Below are 16294 nucleotides of genomic sequence, written 5' to 3'. Positions count from 1 at the left end.
AGCAGGAAGAAGCATGAACTGAGCGGGCTGCATACAAAAAGAGCAAGAGATTTCTAGTTTCTTCTATGGGACAGAGTAGTTTAGCCGTCAACTTCAATAAAGATTTCGGGATCCAATTCTTCATAAAGTCCTGAAGTCTCAATGATTTTTAGAAGGTGTAATAAGGCAGATGGCAGTTACAGCAAGATCTTAATTCCAGGTTATCTGTTTCCTGATTCCTTAACTTCAATTTCTCTGTAAGTCAACAGGAATCAACTTCTGTTTCTTGTTTTGAATTCTGTATAGATTGCTGGGAAAACCTTCATTTCTTTGAAGATTGTGGCAGTCATTGGAAGGTCAATGAAGGGACATGCAACACGGGAAGGGCAACCAGATGTTGCTAGTGACAAATCCAATGCAAGGCTATAAATTATTAATTTCTTAAATCAATAAGCAAGCCTACAGCATGTTCTCTATTCTTTTTCATAAATATTTTCATTTATACTTGAATCTCTTCTTTGAGTATTTGATCCACACTTTCCTCTTTCATGTACCCTACAGATTGCTAAATTTTCAACCCGCTACCATTTAAGTGATCTTAAGTTGAAGAACTAAGACTCATAGTCCAGGCAGGGTAATCAGAGCATTTCACGAGTAAGCCTGGAAGCAAGCAGAACATGGCTGTTTGGACAAGAATAGAGATGCATACTTAAGTCAATATGATGCTAATTTGTATGTTGTAGTTTTAGGTGCTTATTTCTAATCTCGGTGTAGTTAACAATTCATAAACAAAACACACCTTATGTTTCAAAGAAGTTTATTCCTCTTTGCCGATATTTTGTACGGTAAGGATTTCATGGGTGGGTTTTATCAAGTCATTAGGACTCGTCTTTGATAGCATTCCTTGGGTCTTGGAAACTCAGTCTTGTAACTTCCAATCATAAAGCATTTCTTCGCAATTGTTCAACATCAAGTTATGACGACAATCATTGTATTTAAACAATATTTTCATAATAATATCTCAGCAACTAAATGAGTGACATAAGAAAATTTACATATAATAGAAGTGGAACCACAAGTAGTAGGTATTTAAAATTTTAAATATTGGAATAACTATATTTAATTTATAATTTCTTGAAGAAAAATTATAATAATTTTTTATGAGCTTTTATTAAAAGCAATAGTTTCTAAACAGATCTCAAACGTATATTTTAGTCTTAATATTTCAAGCTCTCATGTTGGGTCACGACAAAAGAGAAAAGATAAAAAATGGACTGCCCAAAATAACGACCCAAACTCTAGTAGAATAAGTTGAAATTATTAATAATTTATGACTTCAGTTATCTCCAATAGTGTTCTGATTAAAGCAAAAGAGTAATTTTACAGCTTTTCATCTAGATTTTCAACCATTATTTTCGCCTTATTTATATTATCATATTCCTTTACATTTCAAAAGTCAATTATGCACAGGGCATTATGATAGATGATATATAAATTGTTTGAAGCTGCGCCAAGTCCCAAGACATGATCAAATTTAGGGGTGGGTCAATCTTAAGTCAAAAATGAATCAACAAACCTATGTTAAACTAAAAAAATGAATTTAAATTTATATTTCACTAGAGCTAGAGCATTCAGCAGACACAATGCATTACACGATAACTCAATTGTGGCAGGATACAGGTAAGAGTTTACTAAAGTAATACTCATAAATGACACCACAACTTAGTCCAATTAAGATGAAAAAAAGCAAGAGATTGCTAGGATGTCACCTGAAAATAATGCGTCATAACTTGAACCGATTGTGGTGAAACATTAGCAATGATTAATTAGAAATTAGTTTTAAACATTCATTCAGTGACGGTCTATTCACAAATGATTTGCCTTAAAAGAAACTGTGTAGTAAATACAAAATGACCAAGCACATGTTAACAAAAATGACTTAATAAGCGAAAGAATGAAGATATGATATCTATTCATAATAAAATAAATTGTGTAGTAAATATCAACGTTGACTCTAAACACCGACAAGTTTTTGCTCATCTTCCTGCTTCAAATTATTCAATAAAAGTTTTCACATTTAAACCTACCATAAAGTATTATAAGCTAAGCCTATTACTTTAGCAAGTATTTTAAGCAAGAAGATTGACCATTTTCTCACTCCAATCCAAATATAAAGGTAGAAGCTACAAAACAATAGATTAATTTGAATTAAAGTATATAATGCATGCCAGCATAGATATATCAACTTGTCATATCATGATGTAAATTTTAACAGTTACCAGGATCTTTCATAGGAAAAAAAAGTTAGAAGGTAAAAACTGATGAGAAATATGAAAAAAGCATGTTTTCCAAGATAATTCAACCTAAGTTTAGCACAATGGTAATGGATCACCTTATATCAGGATCTTTTAAGGAAGTAATAATCTGTGCTTGATGCCTTTTGATTACATCTTGCACGTCAGTGACCATCAGCATCCTTGTCATATTTTCCTGCTCCAGATAGAAGTTACATGCATAGTTACAGCCAGATTATCTTAGTTTGACCCAGATATTCTTATAATCTCTCATCCACTTATTATTAACCATATATCATTCTATGAACATTCCTCAACACTTACAAGACCAAGATAACGAATATTTGGTTCTCGAACCGAGATAAATTTTCCAAGCAAAGCCACACATTGAGACATCATCTCCCTTTCAGCATCTAGATGCATAACCTGTAGGAACATGAACAAATTATATACTACACCAATTCCTGATGTAATACTATTAAATACTAAATATGACTAAAACATAAGCATGAACACTTGAAACTGAAAATATAAGCCTAAGAAGCACGCAAGCTATTACACAATAAACAAATAAATTGATTGATAAAATTAAGAATCATGATAAATCTGTATGGGGAACCCTACGGCAAGCTATAGAATTTTTGATAAAAATATATATATGAAAATAATGTTTAAAATTCAAAAAGATAATTTTGAGTTTGTTCGTTAGAATCGTTTCAAATATAAGATGCCACCGCTCAGCTGCTCCCCCATTGAGACTTCAGCAAAGTTATATATATTCAACAGCAGATGCACAATCAAAATTCACTCCAAAAATAAGAATGACAATACTGAAATATTCCCTCAAATTCCTTAACTTAGGTCCAGTACATCAAACTAATTATTGACCTGCATAATTCACACAGTAGGGTAAAAAAATCTGCTTTAAAGAAACACAATAGAAGTTAAAAACTTACGGGACCATGTAATTACAGCAGTAACATAACAGAATCTTTTTTTTTTTTTAAATAGCTTGAGGTTCGGCCTCATAGCCTGAAAAATGTATAAGCTCCTCCAGGAGCATTTTATCCTACGTCCAGCAAATTGCCATTGTACTTCACATAAAAAATTTGCTTCTTAGATTGGAATTTCTATTATCCTTATAGTATTACATTACCAATAAAACTTATGAAGCTTTTTTGGTAAGCAAGAAAGAGCATGTGGACTTCAAATATAGGTCCTATGCAATAAATATTAAAGCTCATAATCCGTTAAATGGAACATAGTCCTGAGATATCAAAAAAATACAATTAAATGTAGAAAAAATTAATGCCTTAATAAAAACATAAAAGCCAACAATAGTTCTCAGCTCATGTTCTCTGCAAGAAAAAAGCCGTGTAGATCAATTTGTCAACTCTAACAGTCCATTGTACTCTCTCATAAAGGGGTGTCAATTTGAGTTCATGGGCCATCCAATTCTAAACCAAAAACACAAATTTAGTCAACCCAACCCAAACATGTTTATCAAACACTTCAAAAATTCCAACCCGAATCTGATTCAGCTAACCCAAACCCAACCTAACATGACAAAAGACATTTAAGTTGCGACAGTACGTATCAACCAGGCCCTAACTGAAGACAATTATCTAACAAGACAAAAGACATTTAAGTCATTATTTAAAGGTTGAACAGGAATTGACCTGATTTTTTTAGTCAATTAGGAAAATCCAAACTGAACCACCCGAATCTAAGAGAAATTTGACAGATTATTCATTTCAGGTTTTATGTTAGGTCCAACACGGACATCCTAGTCTCATAGGGCAGAATAAATTCAAACTCAAATAATCATTATAACTTGGATATACTAGAATCAAGTGGTGCAAACTTACCAGGGCAAGGGCTTCAAAAAGAACTGCATGTGAGGCGTTATTTTTGTTGACATTTTTAACAACATCTGTCCCCATCAAAATGCGTTGAAGAACCTACAACAACAAAATAACTTACCGATAAACCAAAAAAAAAAAAGAGTGCGTAGCACAAGCTAAACTTTTACAAACACAAACGTTAGAAGAAAGCCATCATACCTCAAACAAGGATCTTCTAGTATTTGGATCTTCAATAGTAGGAAAATATTGGAGAGCTCTCATTGTTTTAACCTGCACCATTCCATTTCAACCAAATATTAAAAAAACAAAAAAAACAAAACATATTTTATTTGATAGAAGATTGTTGTATACATTTTGACCATTAACAATTTCCAATATACAAAGAGATGTAGCAAAAGGAGTTGATAAAAAAAAAAAAATACACCAATCTAAAAGCTAACAGTTTCCACTTTGCAACCTGTAACAAAATTATATTCTTTCAAATCTTCTTATCATGAAGTGCAGATAAAAAAAGTGTCATCTATTACTTTTTAATAAAACAAAAGGCGACTGCATTTAATAGATCAAGGGATTGCAGTGAAGAGAACTCCAAAATAATTAAATGAACAAAACAATGAGGTTACTAAAAAAAATGTGCTCGAAATGAAGTGCTAGGAAGAAGTCACCGCTGAAACAAAAAGTAATAGAATACAGTTAAGATGGTATGATTATATAAATTATAAAAGAGAGTTACCAGCAAGATAACATAATAAATGATATGAAAAGATTAGACAGAAACTAAAATATTTAAGACAATCAAAGCTACAAAATATATAATTGATAATGAAAGGGCCTTTCTAATTTGGGTCAAAGATATTTTATTGGTAGGCACTTCCTCCACACTTCTTAACGATCAAAGCTCCTTCCTAATTTGGGTCAAATTTATAGCCAATATAATGATAGGGAAAGCCAAGAATGATTCAGCTACATCGAAGTTTATAGGGAGAACAGTTCAATCATGGGATTAAGCCATCCTTCTCTTGAAGCTTTCTAAATTTTGTTAGGCTTGAAGCTAAAGTTCGCATAGGACGTAGAGCATTACACGTGAGTTTTCTTCTTGCATATTGGATGACAATATGAAATAAAGACATAGCTTGAAAAAAGATATCAATGCCCCAAAATACGTATGTAGTGGCATATGCGACAACATTATATATGGCATAATAAACCCAAGAGCTTATGTTGGGTTGTCATATCATTCTCTTTTTTTTTTGTTTCTTTTTGAGATAGAGAGAGAATTTTCTTTTGTAAATTAACCAAAACCTTATTAAATATCTTTCAACCAAAGCATTAGCTCTTGAATTATAAATTAAGTACTAGCTCTTGAATTGTATATGAAGTAGTAACACCAACCTATTATATGTCGTCCATCTATTTAATAAATTTTAGAGCTTTAAGACATTGTCATTCTCTAATATGATTCGGTGCAGAGCTCCAAATAGATAGGCAATGTGATCTCATCTTGTTGACCTTAACTTCCTATATTGGAACCTCCTCAATTCACTTTGCATACTAATCAATCAAAATGATGATAATTCAAAATGTTGAGAAGATGAAGAATATATAGGATTGAATGAGTCAGCCTTGATTCTTGAATGGTTAGAATGCTACCATACAGTGTAGAGGGTTAAGTGGTTGATGGAGAGTATTTCTATGAACTGTGCAGTGTTGGCACTTCTCTATATTTCTGGTGAAATGTTGAACTAGATTGAGCCACTAATACCACATAAGTTTGAATTTGATATTAATTTTTAGGTTGAATTAGTGTGCATCAAATAGCCTCTCATGCACTTCAAACATTACATTAACTTCATTAGAATCGAGGCATCAAAGCCCACCATGGTCAACTAATACAAAATGTAGTGTATCATTCACAAATGCATGCTGTAAAACTCTTTGCAATATTTGAGAAACAACAAACTATTTTTTGGCGCACACGCGCTAAGTTACGGACATTGTATATACAAAAATTTGAAACCAAGACCTCATGGTTGAAAGACAGAGCTCTCAATCCCTAGGCCAATGTGGCTTGCAAAACAAACTCATACCTAAGTAGTCTACCAATCTTAAGAGTGATTAAAGCTTCCCCCAAGGGAACGTCATCATTTAATGCTAGGGCCCCCTAGATTCAATCCTAATATATGCTTATTTGAACAATAATAAGAGTGGATCCTCATGAGGACCCTTCATTCATTTGCTAATTTAGCTAGCAAAAAAGTTTAAACATTTTTATGATTTCTAACTCTCCTGAAAGTTATATGCAAGTTTGTCATAGAAGTTTCAAAGCATTATGGTAAAAGACTAATTTAACTTTGTTAATATTGAATGTGTTTGCTTCATTTTTTCACTATAAGGAGCTTCTTACTTTTCATTCTTATTTTAAGGGTTGGGGCAGCTGCAGCTTATTGCATAATCTGCTGATAAACTGATTAAAAATAATCTTTTGATAAGCTACGTGTTGTGGTTGTTACAATTTTTAAATTTTTTGGAAAAGTCAGTCTGCTGCCAGAAAGTTGTCACCGCACCTGCCACCTCACCAGAATAGGTGCGGTGTGAAAACGTTGTTTTCAGCACTTTGAAAATGCATAAGCTGTGTCAAAAATACAGTTTACCCAAACAGGTCAGGTGCGTTTTCAAAACTCCACCGCACCAAATAAGCTGCCCCAAACGGACCCTAAGTCAATGAAAATTAGTAGGACTTCATATTCGGTCTTATTATTTATCCAAAGTTCTAATAAGCCATAAAAATATCAATGTATATCTCCATGTGATACCATGAAAATAAAACCAACCAAATCCACATTGTTGATAGATTTGGTGATTTAACTAAACATATCAACAAAGTTCCTTTCAAATAGAGCTTCCATTATGGAGATTGTTTATCTTCTTGCTAAGAACCTGCTCCTTTGGTAGTTTATCATTAAGCAGCGAGTCTATGGGAAGAGGCTTGCCCATTAACAACCTTTTGTAGGATGTACATGATGTTGATTTGAAACAACACCAATACCCATCCAACCAAAAGACTAGCTAATGTGGGGTATAAGTTGAGTGTGTCCCCTTTAGATATTGGAGTTCTTATGGACCAATATATCATGGAGAAGTGTTGGTGCACAAAGATCAGTGTCAAGCACTACTCAAAAAATAAGTCCTTCATCAACTAATATAATATTGTTTTCTTCCTAATCTTCAATATTTGAGCAAGTAATGTTTTGAGCGGCTCTTCTAAGGCAATCTTCCTAGGATTAGTGCCGCAAGAGTTGTGGGATACAACAACTATTGTTTTATGTTGTCAAAGGCATGTTAAATAAGCACATTCTATACAAAAAGATGTCATTCATAGCTAGGAAAAAGGTTGATACTTACCAAAAACATTTGATTGATGGGCATGTTAACAATAAAATATAGCCCAAGTTTACTTCGTGTTGGGGATTACATCCAGTGCTGAGTTCATAAGCGAAACTTACAGCCTCAAGCCCAGCAACAGTTTTAACTTAACATACCATACATCAACCAGTGAATGTAATTAAATCTACTCACCAAGCACTTCAGAGCATACACTTGATCAACACTGGTAGATGTCATGATTCTAACATTGGGATTACCAATCCCTTTGTGAGCCATTTATAATCAATCCATAGTATATTTCATGTTATTTGAGCATATATTTAAAGAATTATCAACACCTCTATCTATCCATCAACACATCTTTTAGCTTATTGACATATTAGTTTTATTATAGTGCTCCATAAACATCTTATGACATATGCTTCTGAATGCAACAGCATTACTATCAATGTCCCAACACATACTTGGTGTTTATGTGCATATTTCTATGTTTCAAGTGGCATCATAGTTAAGTTTACCTAAAGTAATCCATGGTCTACAATGGAATCCACCAAACTCAAGTATTTTGAATATAACGATTGATTTTAATCTAAAAGATTTATAATTTGTGTATATTATTATGAGTTTTGTTTTTCTTCGATCTAAGTTTTAAGTAGAAGCATTTTATCAGTGTTTTCATTCTAATCAATAATGTCAATGAAGAAAACATCCTGTCAACCTTTTATTGGAGTTCATGAGCATGTTGCCAATGTTGAAGTGGCACTACCCAACAAGTATAAGGTTTGGTTTAGGTTAAGCATGATCGTCGAAGCCGAACATTTATCTCTATGAACTCACATAAAAAATCATTAGAGGGGGTCAGGGGACATAATTTTAACCAAGCCAAACAAAAAGCAATGAAGCAAAGGTTTTTGAAGTCTATCCATATCAACAAAGCCGAGACCTTCAAAATATCGAACAAATAAAAAATTAACAACATTGTCTTCAAACCAATCAAAATGAATATCATATATTATTCAAAGTTTACAAGATTTTTGGCAAAGGGTTCACCTTACAAATATGATTCGACATCAAAATCGAAACTTATTTCCAAAGAAATTAGGACAAACAAGAATTTTATTGTAATAATCCAAACAACTCAACAAGAACACAAAGATAAACACCTACAATTCGAGAGTAAGGCGATCTCTCCCAATTCCTACACTTCGAGAGGAAGGAAATCACTCCCAGACCCTATACCTAAGGACTCAATACACAATCTTCTGCATAAACCTAATCCTAGACATAAAAAGCCTATTTAACTTAACATACCAGACATCTACCAGTGTGGACTCCATCTCTGTCAACTTCGATCCAACTTAATTTTGTTTGTCCAAACCATTTGAATGTTGTATTATTTATTCAAAGTGTCGCTTGAGTCCACTCCGGTTTTCCTTTCCTCGTGATCCGCCAAAAGTTGTGATATCACCCTCCTGTCGTGCAAATCCTTGTGGTTGTTGCTGCTGGAGTTTGTTTCCAACATCCTCTCTCAACCCCGTGTCCAACGGAGCCGGTTTTGTGTGAAACTAATCTACTTCATCATTTCTTGCATTTCCCTTAAGCACTCGAATCCGTCCTCCATTCAATTTTCTATGGAAGAAAACATTTTCTATGGTGATGAACTGACGCAGGGCTCAGTAGGAGGGCGTTGGATCGAACGACCCTTAGAGGGGGGGCCAGACCTGCAGACCCTTGCAGGGGAGCCCCGCCACTCCTCCTTCCTCCCCTTGCTTTCCTTTCTTCCTCTTTCTATTTTCTTCCTAGGCTTTCCTAATTTACATCCTTCCTAAAACCTAGATCCTGATTTTATTATCTTTCCTTAACTCAAAACCTTTGCATTGACTCTAACATCTAATTTTATTTCTAGCCCTATTTTCTGATATCTGATTTTATTCTATTGTTTATTTTAGTGTTTCTAATTGAGTAAAGTTTCTTTTATAAATAGGAGTCCTATGTCTATGAAAAGAGGGTCTTTGTTTTGAAATCTGATTTCAGATTTGCTTGAATATTTTCCCTTTCGAGGGTTATATCTGACAACAAGTGTGCTCCGGCTGTAACTCTGCCCGAAGTGGTGTTTATCTTCGCATTCCTACTGCTATTCGTAGTCCCACAGGCCGCCCTCTTCCTCCCTGCTGTCCGCCCAAACAGCAAATCTACAACTTCCTTGCAGATTGTGTCGCACCTTCTCCCACCTCCCAGGTATTCCATCAGCCAACTGATGGCCACCTTGGAATTCCCCACAACAGTTTGCTGCCCCTGGATTTGTGCCCTATTGCTACTAATGTTGCACAGCCTCCTGTAGGCTGTCGCAACTTCCTGTTGCCTCCTGTAGGCTATCCCACCCTGCAGCTTCCTTGTAGGTCGTTGCAGCGTCTGTCGCCACTCACACAGCAAGCCACCGTCTCCCTCAAGCTTCCCCAACGCCTCCAACCCTTTTCTGCCATCTTCTTGCAGTCCGCAGCCACTTTGTCGCCTCCCTCATAGCAGATGGATGCCACTTCCGACCGGTCCAAGCGCTTGCAGCCACTGCTTCCGCTCCTCGGCGTTAGCCGTCCTCGTGCCTCCATTTCTCGGCTTCAGTCGTCTGACGTGCCTCTGCTCCTCGGCTCCAGTCGTCCTCGTGCCTCCGCTCCTCGGCTCCGGCAGCCCGATGTGCCTCCTCTCAACTTCTGGCCACCCTTTGTGCCTCCACTCCTCGGTTTCAGCCGCCCGACGTACCTCCACTCCTCGGCTCCAGCCACTCTTTGTGACTCCGCTCCTTGGCTTCAACAGCCACGCCAGTACCACAGTTCAGGACTCTCCTCGTTCAGCTCGTGTCTTTTGTTGTTGAGTTTTGTTATATTGTTTGCTTTATGTGATTTATGTCTTTCAAGTTATTAATAAAATTTGTTTCTTGTGTTGTGGTTTGGGCTAACTCTGGTATCAAGAACATTTCTTCCATCTCAGATTTGAATTTGTTGATCTCTTCCTCCAACTTTTTCTCGAAGTCATTCATTTTTTTGCTATCATCACTCCCTAAAAAAAAAATTAATCACAAAGCACAAAAACACCTGCATACAAAAATCCTATCAATTGACTTGCGAATCCGTATCACTACAACTTATTTTGCCGATCTCAATAGTGTCGGCACAAGTAAGTTAAAATATAGTATATTCGTACGTGAAATGGCGTTTATAAGTTAAAATTAATAGCAGCAATCTTTTTCGGTGAAACAAAGCACAAATTCGCACAAGGTCGATAACTAGAATCGTGTCATTGTAGCCCTGATGTCGTCGTAAGGCTTGGACACTGCGAGAAATTGAGAAAAAAACTAGAGTTTTGGGTCTTTGTACGCTGCTTCCCCGCTGTTGCCTTCCCGCTAGCTTTGACCGTGACGAGACGATGCAAGAGGATAAGAATGGGTGTTTCATGTCTCTGTATGTCACTTACCCTGCAGCTGCCTTCCCCACTAGCATTGATCGCAACGAAACAGCATAGACTAGGAGAAAGGAAGAGAAGAATGGGAGTTTCGGGTCTCTCTTTGCCACGATCCCCTCGACCTGGTTTTGGTCACCGTAGCCGCGATCCGTCCGTTTGCTTCCAGTGATCACGACCATATCACATGGATGATCACGCGAACCTTGCTACAGTATCTGAACCACACCTGTATACTCGATCCCGACGCCGCTAGCTCCACATCACAATTGTATCGCAAGGAGGTGTCGCAATCCTTGTGACCATGTTGATCCCATCACTAGTTTCACAGCAAGTCGTGATGTCGTGCGTTTCTTCCTCGCTGGACAAAGGCACAGCGGTATGTATTTTGATTTTTTTCATAGTTGGATCCCTTCGATCTAGTGGGTTCTTCCCAGAATCTTGCTCTGATACCAATTTAATATGATTCGACTTCAAAACTGAAACGTCTTTCCACAGAAATTATGACAAACACGAATTTTATTATAATAATCCAAACAACTCAACAAGAACACAAAGATGAAAACCTATGATTCAAGAGTTTGGTTGTCTCTCCCAATTCCTACAATTCGAGAGGTAGGAAATTTCTCTCAAACCCTAGATCTAAGGACTCAAGGCACAATTTTCTGCATAAACCTAACCCTAGACATAAGAAACTTATTTATACCCACAATAATAATAATAAAAGACTAAATTGCACTCAGGAGTACAAAAGACAAAAAATTCCCTTAAGCTAGGCTTCCTCATAACACTAACACAATGTCTAACAGAGATCAAGTGCTACCATGCATTAGATCTATGGACGTTAAGAGACTGAGCTCAATGATGTTGAGCGCTTGAAGGCTCTTCTATGAGGATATATGTGGGAGTTAAACAATAAAGAGTAGAGTGGGAGAGAAAAAGAGCTATAGAAGCTAGAGCAAAAAAAAAGAGTTATTGTATATTGGGAACAATAGAAAGGGCAAAATGTTAGAGAAATAAAAATGGGAAAAAGTCGCCAAAAGAGGCATTATGTGTGGCTAGTGGAGGAGGTGTTGAGAGAGGGAGAGCGATGGTTGGTTTGCAGCAAGCGAGAGAGAAGATGGTCATTGAATTGAGATTTGGGCAAATGTAAAAGAGAAGAAAGCAATGATTGCAAAAATTGATATTTGTTCCTTAGCCGACGATTGTGTGGGTGATTGGATATAAAGTCATTGGTTTCTTCATGCAGGTAAAATGTGCGCAAGAAATAGAGTCAAGAGCATGATGTATGAGAGAAAAAAGAAACTCAAAATCATGATAAGAAGGGGGGCAATGGTGTAACCTTAGCGATGTCACTACAAGAATTGTGTTGACGTATGTGGCGAGAGAGATATCAAAATTGCATCCACATGATTTTATTTTTTAATTAATTAATTAATCAATCAATTAATCATATCTTTATTTTCTGGTTAACACGATGATGCTTCAAAAACAAAAATAAAATAAAGGGCACTAAAAGGATAACCAAACCTGAAGCCAGGGAGAAGGAATTCCATAATAGGTGTACTCCTGCGGAACATCATGATTTTTTGCCAAACGCTCTAGGATCTTCACACATTTTGAAACACAATTCCAGTATGCATCAGCATTATTTGATACAAGTGCCACAAGAAGGCTCATGGAGGAAGTTAAGACACCTAAATCGCGTTCATCTAAAAGTTGTGCCATGCGATCCGACCTAAGAAAATAAAAGAAATAAAATAAAATCATTCAGCTGTAAATCAAACAACTTACATTATAATGCTTTTAAAGAAGGAATGCATACCATCCATCTACATTAACAACGTCAGGATTCTTTCTAAATAAGCGAAGAAGACAAAGTGCAGCCTTTTTCCGAACAAGAGGTCTACAGCTACTAGAAACCTAAATGAAATACAAAACAGGCTAGATTAAATCATTAAGAAAATTATTAAAATAAATAAAAATTTCTCTTACAAGAAGTTTCTGCACATCGGGTGCCAGAGATTCTGCAAATTCTCTTCCACCAATATTACCTACCTAAAGAAAAAAAAAAAGATTACTTCAATTTATTTGATAGATTTTCTATTTATTCTAATTAGTTAATTAATTTGACCAACTTTAAGGAAATATGGGCCATAAAAACTTATTTATTGATTTGATTGAACCAAGTAAATGCAACGCTAGCTAAAGTGCTTCATGCAAAAAAAATAAATATCCAAATTTCTCTTATACAGTAGCACATGCACCATATTGCCATGAACTGAAACAAAGCATCAGCGTAAAATGTTTAGTAATAATATTACGTAATAACAATACATGGTTCAGTGAGGGCTGTCCAATTTATTAGCATAGCTGATTTATTTCAAGGATGAGAATTTAGAAAATCATATCATTGGCAATAAATGTCAAGTGCTCTATTAGCCATCACAGCCTGAAGTAATGCATCTAAAAATGCACTATTTATTAAGAAGTCAACAAAACATACGCTACAGGCAATAAGCATCAAATTACTGTTAGTGACAATGCATACTAATGACAAAAATCAACACATGTTAAGGTTTAGATTGTCTGGGAAACTGAACAAGCAATTGTCGGCCGTTTTTTTTTTTTTTTTCAAGGAGATGATTTTTGAAAGTAACACTTTAATTTAAAAAAAATAGATGAGACTAAACGAGTCTCAGATATTGAATAGTTTGGATAAATGAGTGCGATACCACAAGTAATACACTACTCCGAAGGATAAACATACCAATTGACAGTAGGCTCAACCATCTAAACTAATGAGTTTGTGACATCTGTTTGGTCTGCGAAACTTTTATGTATGGCCAGTAAATTTCTAATCAAATAACAGCTACCTAATATAAAGATTAGATAGATTTTATTTTATCTGAGTTTCAAGTTCCCTATAGAAGTAAGCCCCCTATAGTTAATTACATCTTAAATGACTGGGGTCACTTAAGAAAACTCTCGATTAAAATCAGTGGTTTTACCTTCCAGATTTCAAAGCTTAGATTTCCAAGATTGGACACGGGAAAATCAAACGGGAGTGGCTCAAATAGAAACAGTTATTTTAGGGAATCCAAAGGAGCAAAGAGTATGAGATATCACAGATCCAGGGGAAACCCCGATGATTTCTCAACTATTCTATTGTTTTGCTTTATGTCTTTGAAATATTGTTATTCAATGTTTAATCCTGCAATTTATTTTAGAATTTAGGACTTACATTCGCATGATATTTGATCGTACAAATAGCCTAAAAGAATAAGAGTATTTACACGGTACCGTACGGTAACCTCGGAATCTTAAAAGTGTTAGGACTTATAATTGCACAACAGAGCTGTACAAAAGCCTAAAGATAATGTGAGAATTTACGTTGTGCTAAGCAAACCATCTCGAAGTCCTATGGGTTCTTATTTAAACTAAGAAAAATGTTTAGTTGTCGTGGACTTATTTTGATGTTGCAGATCCACTCGAAGTTGTTTTTCTGTGTGTCCTCGTCGTGCTGCCCACGATGTTCGCTCCAACCTCCCTGTTGTAGCACCTTCAGATTCGATATTTATTTTAAAGGTACATGTAATCATTAGGTTTTCCTACACTAAGGTATAGTGCGTAACAGAACAATAAAACATACAGTATAAAAGAAAAGAACAATAGAATGAACAGTAAATAAGAAGAACAATATAGTATACTGTGAAGTAAAATGTTGTAATGTAAATCAAACCTATATATCAGGGAGGTTTGCTGCTCCTTTAAGCGAGCTAGTATTTATTATATAAATAAAAGAAACATTTACTAGAAAACTCAAGAAAATCGACAAATGGCCCGTGACGGAAAACTCAGGAAAATCGACAAATGACAATTTCAATAAATTTATCAAAATCACGGGAAGATCCCGGAAAAAGCACAGTGAGTGCTTTGCCCAAAAATTTCAATAAAACATACGACATGCAAAAAAGACGAAAAAAGGGGGACGTCGAAGGCTACTATCGGTCACCCAGATGTATAGAGTCTGCCACTCAACTAGAAGGGTGTCCCACTAAACCTAACTTAGGAGGGTACTCCTTAGTCCGGTACTGGTAATCAACAAGTGGAAAATCAAGTTGTAATATATTTAAAAAAAATTATATTTTAGCATGCACGTGGATTCCATGCATACAAAAGGAAGTTGCATCAATTTTGTAGTAAAATATTTTTTTATAAATATTATATATGTTCTTATCATGATCTGTCCTTATCAGTTTTTGAAAATTACGATTGTCCACGAATCGATTACGCCGTCGGGCGTAGGACCGCCAACAACCTAAGCAAGTACGAGTCTCTCGCTAGTCTTGTGTCGGTGAATGATAATATCATCCTACAATTTATCGGGTCCCAAGATTGGGTCCTGATGTCGTAGGATGAAATATCATTCTGCCCTACCGTCAGCGTGTCTTTGTCATCATCGCCCTAAGCCTCAAAACAAAACCGACCTACTTGTGACTTTGTTTGATGGTTTCGTATATGGGCACTTATGTGTCGGACATAAGCACCGAAAATCGAACCAAGAAGAAAGGAAGAAAAGAATGAAAATAGCGATGAGAGAGGAGGAATTGATCCACCCAAAAGATCGAAAAAGACGAAGGGTGAATCAACCCTCAAAACTTGTAACAAAAAAAGATCTGAAAAAGGAAGACCCAAGTTTTTTGAATCAATCCAAGAAGGATATCATTTTCTCAAATTTTATAATTGGATGAACCCAAGAAGAATATCCCCTCCAAATTTTTTTTCAAACAGGTCGAAACAGACCCAAAACTAATAAGACAATTGTACCCACGGCTCCACCACCAATATGTACTCACACACCAAAGCTTGAACCCATGTGTGGCATTTATGTTATCCAAGTTTTAATGTCGAACCTCCAAACTCTTTTCCAACTGATAATTTTATGAGTTTTCTAATCCTTTCACGAATCCAATTTATATCATTTTTATGATTTCCCGATATGAAGCTATAAGAGTCTTTCATATTTCACAAAGTAAATGAGAATAATCCAAAGAGAGCAACTTTCTAAATCTAAAAAAAACATGTCAATATCAAATCCATTCAATTCCAAAATCCATTCAATTCCACCCCTTTCCACCCCTTTGTTAAAAGCTTTTCACAATTGTATAAATGTAACACCAATTTAGAAAATATAGAAGTGCTCACGGCCAGGGCAAAATGAGCCTGAATAATCCTCAACAGGCTCAAGGGTAAGGCCAGGAAGGGACAAAAAAAAAAATCTCACAGGTAGGGGCAGCAAGGAGACAACCAGGCCCA

General features: G+C 35.8%; 1 protein-coding gene across 1 annotated transcript in view; it reads right to left on the bottom strand.

Moving 5' to 3' along the window:
• The window catches only part of LOC110025456 (AP-2 complex subunit alpha-1-like), a 45912-nt gene that overhangs the window by 17206 nt on the left and 12412 nt on the right, over nt 1-16294 (bottom strand). Inside the window, exons 5-11 of the mRNA XM_020725949.1 lie at nt 12971-13033; nt 12801-12898; nt 12506-12713; nt 4337-4408; nt 4142-4234; nt 2598-2699; nt 2372-2469 (exon numbers count right to left, since the gene is read on the bottom strand). Of these exons, the coding sequence (XP_020581608.1) occupies nt 2372-2469; nt 2598-2699; nt 4142-4234; nt 4337-4408; nt 12506-12713; nt 12801-12898; nt 12971-13033 (734 nt within the window). The remainder of the gene's footprint in view (nt 1-2371; nt 2470-2597; nt 2700-4141; nt 4235-4336; nt 4409-12505; nt 12714-12800; nt 12899-12970; nt 13034-16294) is intronic.

Source organism: Phalaenopsis equestris, unplaced genomic scaffold, assembly GCF_001263595.1.
Source record: "Phalaenopsis equestris unplaced genomic scaffold, ASM126359v1 Scaffold000002, whole genome shotgun sequence".
Taxonomy (NCBI): domain Eukaryota; kingdom Viridiplantae; phylum Streptophyta; class Magnoliopsida; order Asparagales; family Orchidaceae; genus Phalaenopsis; species Phalaenopsis equestris.
The sequence above is the reverse complement of the archived record's forward strand: the minus strand, read 5'-3'. Positions and strand labels throughout refer to the sequence as shown.